General features: G+C 35.8%; 2 protein-coding genes across 2 annotated transcripts; both read left to right on the forward strand.

The window, feature by feature from the left end:
• The first annotated feature begins 265 nt into the window (after positions 1–265).
• LOC116029196 (putative receptor protein kinase ZmPK1) lies at positions 266–2,868 on the forward strand. The gene has a single exon (XM_031271100.1). The coding sequence runs from the start codon at positions 266–268 to the stop codon at positions 2,732–2,734; it is 2,469 nt and encodes an 822-aa protein (XP_031126960.1). The 3' UTR covers positions 2,735–2,868.
• Positions 2,869–5,693: 2,825 nt separating this feature from the next.
• LOC116029197 (putative receptor protein kinase ZmPK1) lies at positions 5,694–8,443 on the forward strand. Its single transcript, XM_031271101.1, has 2 exons — positions 5,694–5,990; positions 6,307–8,443. Exons 1-2 carry the CDS (start codon positions 5,694–5,696, stop codon positions 8,431–8,433), a joined length of 2,424 nt encoding a protein of 807 aa, XP_031126961.1. The 3' UTR covers positions 8,434–8,443.
• Positions 8,444–12,045: the final 3,602 nt, after the last annotated feature.

Consider the following 12,045-nt stretch of genomic DNA (forward strand, 5'->3'; position numbering starts at 1 on the left):
TTTGATTGCTAACCAAATCGATCTCGTTGACATGCAAAAATCAACTTGATCTTTATTTGCATTTAGTAGTAATTAAATAATCACTTTTTTGTAATGTAATGTATAATATTAATTAAATAAATTAAATCAATTCCATACCGTCCAACTAACCAAGACATGGTTTTTCAATAAATGCAATAATAATGCACGAAGACTCTGCATATCTTCGGGTATTATATAAATCTGCAGAAATATAATGTGTCATCTAAATTAAACTCTTTCAGCAATGATTAACCCCCATAGTTTAAGCTCTCTACTTTTCTTCTTCTTCTTCTTCTTCATCCTCTTTTGTTTTCATTCATGTACACCATCAGAAGCTAAGCAACTGTTTCAGCTGGAAAGAGGCCATTCCCTATCCGTTGAGGATGCAAACTCAACTTTTCTAACCTCCCCAGACAACACATTCACCTGTGGCTTCTATGGACTGGGAAGCAATGCTTACTGGTTTGCGATATGGTTCACAAATTCCCGGGACAGAACTGTTGCCTGGGTGGCAAACAGGGCCAGGCCTGTCAACAGCAGGGGCTCCAAGGTGGTGTTCGGGAAAAATGGAGCTTTAACATTAACCGATGTCGATGGCATCTCTGTGTGGGAGACTAATACCACTGGCACTACTGTTAACACAGCTGAGCTGCTTGATACAGGTAATCTTGTTCTCAGGGACCCACAGGGTGATGTTCTCTGGCAAAGCTTCGGTTTTCCCACCGATACTTTACTGCCTTCCCAGCTCTTCACAAAGAATTACAGGCTGGTATCTGCATTAAGGGAAGGGAGCTTTGAGCCAGGCTACTTCAGTTTATACTTTGATGGTGATAATGTGCTGAAGCTGATATATGATGGCCCGGAGGTTTCTGGTTTGTATTGGCCAAACCCTGATTTTGATGCGTACACCAATTCGAGAACCAATCAAAACAGTACCAGAATTGCTTTCCTTAATAATTTGGGGAGGTTTTTCTCCAGTGATAGACAGCAGCATAACTTATATTTAAATGCTAGTGATGCAGGCTCTGAGATGAAGAGGAGGATAACAATGGATGTTGATGGGAATCTGAGAATATACAGCTTGGATGATTCGACTGGGCTGTGGAAGGTAACGTGGCAAGCTCTTCAACAGCCATGTGGGGTACATGGAATCTGTGGAAAAAATGCTATTTGTAATTATAGTCCAGAGCCCAAATGTTCATGTCCTCCAGGGTATGTGTTGAGCAATTCGAGTGATTGGAGCAGAGGCTGCAAGGCTTTGGTTAATCAAGCAACTTTAGTAACTCTGCCAGTCAAGTTCTTGGAGATTCCTCATGTGGATTACTGGGGATTTGATCTCAACTATACTCAGCCTTTCTCCCTGGAAGACTGCAGGAAATTGTGTTTAGAGGATCGGAGGTGTGTAGCGTTTAGCTACAGGCGAAATGGGGAGGGAAAATGTTTCACCAAAAGCACCCTTTTCAATGGCTACAGATCTCCAGATTTTCCAGGAAGTATATTTATAAAACTCCCCAGAGATTTGGCATTGCCAGTGCCAGAATCAGGTATCGTGATTCTCAACCGTTCTAACTTGGTATGCACAGAAGATGCAGCAGAGATTCTTGTTGGTTCTCCTTCAATGTATGAAGAGAAACCTAAAAGGTTCAGATGGATTTATCTGTACTCGTTTTGTTCTGCATTTGGTGTGATTGAGCTTCTTGTTTTCTTGTTGGGTTGGTGGGCTTTATTCAGCAAGCACGGGATTCCAGCTTCGATTGAGAATGGGTATTGCGTGTTATCCAGTCAGTTCAGGAGGTTCACTTATGCAGAACTCAAGAAGGCCACCAAGAATTTCAAGGTGGAGCTAGGGAGAGGAGGCTCGGGTGCAGTTTACAAAGGCGTTTTGGTAGATGGAAGGGCGGTGGCAGTGAAGAGACTCGGAGATGAGTTTCAAGGAGAAGAACAATTCTGGGCAGAGATGACCACAATTGGAAAGATCAACCACATGAATTTGGTGAGAATGTGGGGTTTTTGTGCAGAAGGGAAACACCGCCTTTTGGTCTACGAATATGTACAAAATTCCTCACTGGACAACCACATTTACACCTCAAATTTTCTCGGGTGGAAAGAAAGGTTTGAAGTGGCATTAGGCACAGCGAAAGGCCTTGCATACCTTCACCATGAATGCCTGGAATGGGTGATCCATTGCGATGTCAAACCCGAAAATATACTTCTAACCGGTGACCTCGAACCCAAGATTGCAGATTTTGGCCTAGCCAAGCTTTCTCAAAGAGGCGACCCTGGTTCATATTTCACCAAAATCCGCGGAACAAAAGGCTACATGGCTCCAGAATGGGCTCTAAACCAGCCCATCACTGCAAAAGTAGATGTGTATGGTTATGGTATAGTGATCCTGGAGATGGTGAAGGGTAACCGCCTCTCGGGCTGGGTAGTTGAAGAAAGTGGGTACCAACAGGAAACAGATATAAAGAAAATTTTCTGGTCAATAAAACAGAAATTTCTGTTAAAAGATGAGAGTTGGGTGGATGATGTAGTGGATAAAAGACTGGAAGGGAAGTTTTGCAGGAATCAGGCTAAGACATTGATCAAGGTTGGTCTTGCCTGTGTGGAAGAAGACAGAAACATGAGACCAACAATGGCTTCTGTGGTACAAACTCTGCTTGATTGTGAAGATGAAAAAACAACACAATCTCCAAATGTTCTTTACATCTAATATAATCTGCCCATTCTTCAATGTATAAGAAATATCTCTACTTTTTCATCTTTTTCTACTCAAAATATGCATGATTTTTGTTTCTACTACTGCAAATCTGTAATAAGACTGTCTCCTCTGATCCTCACTTTAAATCTTTAATGGGTAATGTTTTCCAAAAACGCCTAAACTTGTAGATTAAAATTGTTTGTTTGATTGTTTCCCATTGCACATACCAGAAAATTATAGCATTTTTGGGTATTAGGATTTAGGATGAACATGAGCCACTATTTCTTCATTTGCTGTGGGAAGTTTAGTTCCATAGTCACTTAAAATAACTTTGGAAGGATACAGTGCAGACTACAATTATACTAGATTATAAACTAACTTGAAGAGTTGAAGGTTGACCATTAGTTCCTTCATCCACTTTTCTTGGTTGAAATGTAGCATCATTATGATTTGCATATATATGTTTCTGGCATGGGATGTGAATACGAGATTTTTTTTTTGAAGAAATGATTATACTAGAATAAATTCTTGCAATAATTGGTGCAAGTATTATAACTATTACATCATTAATGACATGTGTACTGTGATGATCAATGATTCAATTTGATACTCCGTATATAAGTTAGTCGTAGTCTACTGAGACTCAAACCCACCTTCTTCCACATGAAGGTGCAACTGAGTGCTACTAGACCACAAGGTCATTGTCATTTTTTTTTTTTTGATATCAACACGATTTGTAATGCTAGTTAATAATATAATTAATGTCTTTTGACTTTGATATGTGATTATTGAATTTTAACATTGGAGCTAGCTAGGCTGAAGCCTCTAGAAGAATTCTACTAGCCCCAACTTGTTGAATTCACTCCTTATGTCATTTTCCCAATATTTTGGATTACTTTGAATATAATTAAATTGGTGGCGGCTAATTCTTGACTTATTCTGTTATGTTATTTTTGAACTAGGGTTGGATTTATTATTATTATTTTGTTTTTTTTTTTAATTTCTTTAATAATTTTCTGTACACAACAAATAACATTAATAGTACAGTGTTCTAAACAATATATACAGACGTCATATGAACTAAAATAACTCCACGTAAAAGTTATATCGGTGAATCTCAACTTTATTTAACTCAACAAAATTTATAATGAAGAAACTTAATAAAAATGAGATTGTTTGAGATATAACCAACATGCATTGCTTATTATTAAAGTATATATGTGTTCCTCGATCTCCTTTACATTTATATTTATTTTTAGAGTTAATTTCAATTTTTGTCTAAGATTTATATAGGTAGTTGTTCACCTTTTTTTTTTTTTTTTTTAAGAACATTCCATTCGGTCCTAATATTATCGTGGCATGCATGATCTTTTTTTGGTTCAGCGTCAACAAAATCATTGAAATGTCGTTAAATACAAGGACATTTTGATTTTTTTTTAATACAAAGTGAGTTGACTCGTTATATTTGTATTTGTTTTTTTTTTTTTGAAAAAGATCAGAGTCATAATTGAAGACCTAAATGCCCTTGTATTTTACATAATTTAAACGATTTTGTTGATGGAGGACAAAAAATAATCAATGTCACAATAATACAAGGATCATATGTGAATATTTTGAAGAAAAAAAAGAGAGACTAAAAGTGATATAAATCAAGAATAAAAAATGAAATTTAACTCTTATTTTTAACACGTGGGTTTGCATACCTTATTTTAATTAACAATTTTCTTTAAAAAAAATGCATTACAAATGCATTATCTTAGGCTTTTTTTTTTTTTTTTTTTGACGAGGTTGTTTTCTGTGACCCTAGCCGGCAAAGGGTCACAAGGAGGTAAACCAGCATAGGTTATCCATAGTTGACCGGCTCAAACCTAGGAGTTTGAGATTCGAACCTACGACCTCTCGGTGGTAGGATCTTAGCCTATCTACATCCATGCATGAAAGGGTTGTAATTGGCACATATAAAACAAATGCATTTTTTTTCCTTTACTTTTCCGTTTGCAAGTTTGCAAAATATAAAATTTGATTTTCAAGCTTGCAAATGTACTTTTATGGGCCACATTATCCTTTCTAAATCTATTACTTTATTTATTATTATTATTATTATTTTACTATTTCATGTGGAATTCAAAAATTGTATGAATATGAAATTAATATTAATGAATTGTAAATGTGATAATATGATAATAGTATTGCTTTTAAATGTGAACGAGCATCTGATGGATGTAGATAGGTAGGGTGTGCAAACTTTGATAAATTTTCGTTTAACCGATCGAACCCCCCTTAACCCCAGTTAACAGAATCAATCGAACTGTTAATCTTATATATATATAAACTTATAGTGGTGTTATGATATTGTTTTTATATATTTTCTTATGGATTTATTATTATATGTATTATTTTAATTAAATTTATTATTATATATATTATTTTTAATTAAGATATAAAACTTTAGCTTAAAAAAGTTCTTTTAATCGGTTAATGGTTAAAAGATCCATTAACTACCCATAAAAAATTTTTGGTTAATACAAATTAAAATTCGATTCGTTTAACTATTAAAGTTTTGTGATTCAAAAAAAAAAACTATTAAAGTATTAAAAACTTTGATTAAAACAATTTGATTAACCGAACTGTTAGACCAATTGCACACCCTACAGATAGCTTATGTTTAATTTTGATTTAATAATACTAAAGATAGCCATAATTCATCCACGCTTTGAATCCATGGGAGGTGTCATGTCAATTGAATTGTTTGACACGCAACATACAGTTGATTAATAAAGTAAATGTTGTGTGTTTAAGTTAATTTCAAACTGATTTCAAAAAAAAGTTAATTTCAAACTAACGACCAAACAAATTAAATGCACAAGCATGCGCGCATTCAATTCCAAGTTCGATCTTCAGGTATTGTATAAATAAATCTCCATGCAGTAATGTGTTCCTACAAACTCGATCAACTCTTTTAAATTCCGCCATGGTTAACCTTCATTGCTTAACCACCTCTCTACTCGTCTCCTTCCTCCTCTATTCCTTTCATTCAATTGCAATTGCAGAAGCTAAGCATCTGCTTCAGCTAGATAGAGGCCATTCCCTATCCGTTGAGGATGCAGACTCCACTTTTCTAACCTCCCCAGACAACACATTCTCCTGCGGCTTTTATGGATTGGGAACCAATGCTTTCTGGTTCGCAATATGGTTCACAAATTCCAGGGACAAAACTGTCGTTTGGGTGGCCAACAGGAGAACCCCCGTCAATCGCCTCGGCTCCAAGGTATTGTTAATTAGACTTAATTTATCACATAGTAGCATGATTAATCTCCAGCCATAGCTCAGTGTCAATGAAGAACATAAGTATTTTGTCTTTTACTTTACTCAGTTTTCTTTAAATGGTGTATGAGAAATGTAGTGAGTAGTGAAAGGACTTGAGATCTTATATAACCACTGGCCATTATTCTGCTGGTTGTTGTATATCAATATGTCTCCTAAACCCTAACCAGACTCCTAATCACAAAGACCACATACAAAACACTTAATACTATCATAACTTATCCTAATGTTATAATAATGACAATAGGAAAACGTTACAGGTATCGCTCCAAAAACACGGAGCTTTAACGTTAACTGATGTCGATGGGAGGATCGTATGGGAGACTAATACCTCTGCAACTGATGTTAATAGAGCTGAGCTTCTTGAAACGGGCAATCTTGTTCTCAAGAATTCGAAAGGGGAAGTTTTCTGGCAAAGCTTCGGTTTTCCCGCAGATACTTTACTGCCTTCCCAGGTGTTCACCAAGGACTACAAGCTCATATCTCCATTAAGGGAAGGGAGCTTTGAACCGGGCTATTTCAGATTATTCTTTGATGGTGATAACGTGCTAAAGTTACAATATGATAACCAAGATATTTCTCGTCAATATTGGCCTAACCCTTATTTTGATGTGTACACCAACGAGAGAACCAACTATAATGGTACTAGAATTGCTTTTCTTGATAATCTGGGAAGGTTTTTCTCCACTGATAGAAAGGACTATAATTTATACTTAAATGCTAGTGATGCGGGTCCTGGGATCACGAGGAGGATGAAACTGGACATTGATGGGAATCTCAGAATCTACAGCTTGGATGATTCCACTGGGCTGTGGAAAATTACCTGGCAAGCCCTTCAAAAGCCATGCTCCGTACATGGACTCTGTGGAGGAAATGGTATTTGTAATTATGGTCCAGAGCCCAAATGTTCATGTCCTCCAGGGCATGTGATGATCAATTCCAGTGATTGGGGAAAAGGGTGTAAGGCTTTGTTCAATTCAACAGATTTAATAGCTCAGCCTGTGAAATTCTTGGAGATTTCTCATGTGGATTACTGGGGATTTGATCTCAACTACTCTGAAACCTCCTCTCTGAAAGACTGCAGGGATATGTGTTTAGAGGATCAAGCGTGCGTGGCGTTCACTTACTGGAACCATTTAGATGAGAGAAGATGTTTCACCAAGAACACACTTTTCAACGGTTACAGATCCCCGGATTTTCAGGGGAGTACATTCCTTAAACTCCCCGAAAATCTCCCAGTGCCAGATTCAGGTACAGTGATCCTCAACCGATCTAACTTAGTATGTCCAGAAAACATAACAGAAATTATGGTGGGTTCTCCTAAAATGTACAAAGAGAAAACTAGGAATAAGCTGATATGGGTTTATCTGTACTCGTTTTGTTTTGCAATTGGTGGGGTTGAAGTTGTGGCTTTTGTGTTGGGTTGGTGGGCTTTATTCAGCAAGCATGGGATTCCAGCCTCAATTGAGAATGGATATTGCATGTTATCCAGTCAGTTCAGGAGGTTCACTTATGCAGAACTGAAAAAGGCCACCAAGAATTTCAAGGTGGAGCTAGGGAGAGGAGGCTCGGGTGCGGTTTACAAAGGCGGGCTGGAAGATGGAAGGGCGGTGGCTGTGAAGAGACTCGGGGATGAGTTTCAAGGAGAAGAACAATTCTGGGCAGAGATCACCACAATCGGAAAGATCAACCATATGTATTTGGTGAGAATGTGGGGGTTTTGTGCAGAAGGGAAACACCGCCTTTTGGTCTATGAATATGTACAAAATTCCTCACTGGACAACCACATTTACACCTCGAATTTTCTCGGGTGGAAAGAAAGGTTTGAGGTCGCATTAGGCACGGCTAAAGGGCTTGCATACCTTCACCATGAATGCCTGGAATGGGTGATCCATTGTGATGTGAAACCCGAAAATATACTTCTAACCGGTGACCTCGAGCCCAAGATTGCAGATTTCGGGCTAGCCAAGCTCGCTCAAAGAGGCGACCCGGGTTCATATTTCACCAGAATCCGGGGAACCAAAGGGTACATGGCTCCAGAATGGGCTCTAAGCCAACCCATCACTGCAAAAGTAGATGTGTATGGTTATGGTGTGGTGATCCTTGAGATGGTGAAGGGTAGTAGGCTCATAAATTGGATGGTGGAAGAAAGTGGGTTCCAGCAGGAAGCGGATATGAAGAAGTTTTTCTGGGCAATGAAGAGGAAAGTTGAATTAAAAGAAGAGGGGTGGGTGGATGAAATGGTGGATAAAAGACTGGAAGGGAAGTTTAGCAGGAATCAGGCTAAGACACTGATCAAGGTTGGCCTTGCATGTGTGGAGGAAGACAGGAAAATGAGGCCTACAATGGCTTCTGTGGTTCAAATGTTGCTGGAATGTCAAGATTAAATAACAAACAATCCAAACATCAGATCAGATGTACGGGCCGGGCCTTGGATACCATTAAAGATTTAAAGGGATACCCATAGTACTTTTCCCTATGATACCTTACCTTCTATATTTTTATTAATGCTTGTTAAAGCCCAATAAAACTTTCTTCAATTCTTATATAGTGGACCATGGTTCACACAACAGTGTGTAGACCATGATCATTTAATAAAACAGTACTAGAATTAAAACGATACTTTAGTATTGCTATAATGAAACTAGTATATATGGAAAGTTTAAAAATTATTGTTTAATGAAACTGTAGTATAAGTGAAATGATTCTTTAGTGTTGCTATAATGAAACTAGTATTTGTGAAAAATGAAACGTAACCAAAAAAAAATAGAGCTCATGTAATAAAGTATATTGTCAAATGAAACTATAGTAGAATTAAAATGATACTTTAGTATTGTTATAATGAAAGTTATGAAACTAGTATGTGTGAAAAATATAACTAAAAAACATAACAATATTATCAAATGAATTAAACTGAAGTGTAATTCAAATGAAGTATACTTCAAATGGTACATACTTCATAGTTCATATTGCTACTTGCTACATAGACGATAATCCATAGTAAAATTTGCCAACTTTCTAACCTGAGTGACAAGATCGAATATAATATAATGTCTAAATTGTTAAATTAAGCTAAAAGCTGTGGTATTTCCCTTCACTTTATTTGGATGCAAGTTAAGTTAGACAACCTATGATTGTACATTCACATAAATACATAGATCGAGTCAAATGTAAATTTATAATGAATTCACATAAATAAATGTTTAGTCGAGTTATGTATTGTGAAACTAACCATAGAAGTTTTAATTTAAGATTTTTTCTTTTTTTTGGTTAAGAAAATGAACATTATAGAGTGACTAGTCAACATTATCAAGTTGGCAACTTACTGTTATCACGTGATGAAAAACCATTACAAAGAAACCAATTCAAGGAATAATTAAGAGAACAAAACCCTAGAAACACTCTCCATCACCGAAGAACTAACAAGGAAATTTTATCTCATTATTGCTCTTATTATTCTTCAACAAAATAGTATACTTTGACTTGGTGGTCCAAAAATCTTAATAGTTAATCACCCTTCAAACACTCTACAACTTACCACAAATTCATCAACTCTTCACACATTAATTATTGATGAAAAATAGGATCAAGAAATCTAGAATAAAGACATATATGAAAAAGAACAAAATATATATGTGATTCAGCATTGTGCTTACGTTCATGGAAGCGATAATATTTATACATCCAAGGTTATTTATTATATGCAATTCTAACCTACTATAAATTTATTATTGTCGCTTCATTATGCTTTTTTCGTTGCGCTCCACTCCACTACGCTCTTGCACCTATCATCTCCTAGTAATGTCTCATATACAACAATTATCTTCTCGGTTCTTGATCATCTTTAAAAAATAAAAATAATAATAATAATAATAATAATAATAATAAACAAATAAATTCAAGCATATGATGGGGTAAGAGTTGACATTTGGGGATTTAGAAAGTTGCTAGAAACGTATATCAGAATTGACTCAGATGGTATACTGTACGTGCTACCGATTCTCTTGACCTCATCAAACATGCAGATTTTCTTGTGTCTGCCTTTTTATTAATTTGAATATGCAATTCAGTTCAAATGAATATACAGTTAAAAAGACCAAAAAAATAAAATAAAATGGCGCAAATGCACGGTACGGTGCCTATTCTTAGCTTCATCAGATTCATATATATCCCAGAAAGAAAGCAAGCTGTTATATTTATTACGGAGTAGTTTGATCTTTCCATGCAGCAATCACTATCATCTCATGAAGAATATTATTCCCAATAACATTTTTTTTTTCTGAGCTTTGAATTAATGTTAACGAACATCTCTGTGATTAGTATGAATCTAGATTCCAAGCTTTGAATTGTGAAGCCGACACAAGTTTCAATTTCATTTATGTTTGTAAAGAAAAACGAAAACGTAATATTAGGATCATGTTATTACTCATGATGACTTATTGAATCAAGTCTAATTAATGAGATTGAATATATCAATCTAAGAAGACCTAGGTCTAGTTTAGTCGGTCTTATAAGATCAAATATATCAATATATTCAACGCTACAAGAATTTGGTTGAGCACGTCGAGGTTAAGTTAGTACTTCAAGACTAGGCTACTTATCGCTTTGAATTGGGTGAAGTCCTTCTTGTGACTTAGTCGGTAAAGATAACAAGGAGGTAAATCAATTTAAGTTGTTCATAGTTAGTCAGTTAAAATCAAGAATACCAATAGACAGCTCCCACTGGAAGTCAAACTTGGAAGCTTAACACTTGTTAGCACAGCTAAAGACTTGGATTGGAAGTCGAGTCTAACATCCTATTATCGGAACATGACACTGACTGCTACGCAAGTATAAAGAAATAAAATTGTGTTTACACTACCAACTATAGCTTTAGGTATAGTGGTAAAGCATTTGATCCTGAAAATGAGTATCAGAATAGGTCAAGAGTGCATATATACTGTGTAGTTAAGGATGACAAGTGCTTGAAAGTATGAGGAAGAAATAAATTAAAGTAGTGTTTGATCTTGATCCAGTTCTTGGATAATACCGTGTATCGAACAATTTTACCATGAGTTAATAAAAATTAACATAATGATAAATACACCCAAAAAAATTATAAATCTAATACAATAATGACACCCTATATAATAAATATTAAGGGGTGATTTTTATGAAGAATGTAACATTATTCTAAAGAAGAGTAAGAGAAATAAACCCTAGAAGCACTCTCCGGAAAGGAAATAATTGTCAACCATTGCACTTGCTGTATTTAAACAAAATAGAACGAACAATTTGACTTGGTGGTCCAAAATCTTACAATCACCCTAGAAACACTCTACATCTTTGCCCAAAATTTTCAACTGGTTTACATACACATTCATTATCTTTTCAAACTGCCTTCTTCATAATCTTAAAAAAATTCAACCCTACAATTAATGATGGAAGAAAGCTACAATCCAGTTAAAATGAACATACATACAGTTAAAAATACATCATTATCGTACTTTATATATATCTTTCATCCCAAAAAACTAGCTTTCACATTTCTTTGATCATTAATTAATTTCATGAATACAGCTATCACAATCATTTTAAGCAGAATTTCGATCTCTTCCGTAGTTAATTAGAGCCGGCCTGTATTGCGGTATAATTCAAACATTACATCGACCCTACCTTGACCGGAATTTAGAACTCAAACTCTAGAAGGATTGTCTAGTCTTCTATCAAAGAAAGTGGAAATAGTCAAAGGACAAGCCAGCCAAGTTACTTACAAGATTACAAGTACGTAGTTCAACTCTTAGCCTAGTGGGAGTTGGTCAGTTATGCTCGACTTAGACGGGTTTGTCATTTAATTTGCCCGTTAAGATCACAAAGTGGGATTTACCCGGTATATATCTCAAGTAGTGGTTGCAGATTTTCTTCTTCACTCAAAAAAAAAAAAAAAAAGGCTATAAATACATGCAACCTAATTGGTTTTTCTCATACCATAAACCTGATAGAATTCAATTCTTTCAGCC

This window comes from Ipomoea triloba, chromosome 9 (genome assembly GCF_003576645.1).
Source record: "Ipomoea triloba cultivar NCNSP0323 chromosome 9, ASM357664v1".
Taxonomy (NCBI): domain Eukaryota; kingdom Viridiplantae; phylum Streptophyta; class Magnoliopsida; order Solanales; family Convolvulaceae; genus Ipomoea; species Ipomoea triloba.

Bases quoted from the DNA above. Each gene is read 5' to 3' on its own strand.
- LOC116029196 (XM_031271100.1), top strand. From the start codon at position 266: ATGATTAACCCCCATAGTTTAAGCTCTCTACTTTTCTTCTTCTTCTTC.
- LOC116029197 (XM_031271101.1), top strand. From the start codon at position 5,694: ATGGTTAACCTTCATTGCTTAACCACCTCTCTACTCGTCTCCTTCCTC. The intron at 5,991-6,306 runs GTATTGTTAATT...AAAACGTTACAG, and splicing joins TCAATCGCCTCGGCTCCAAG to GTATCGCTCCAAAAACACGG.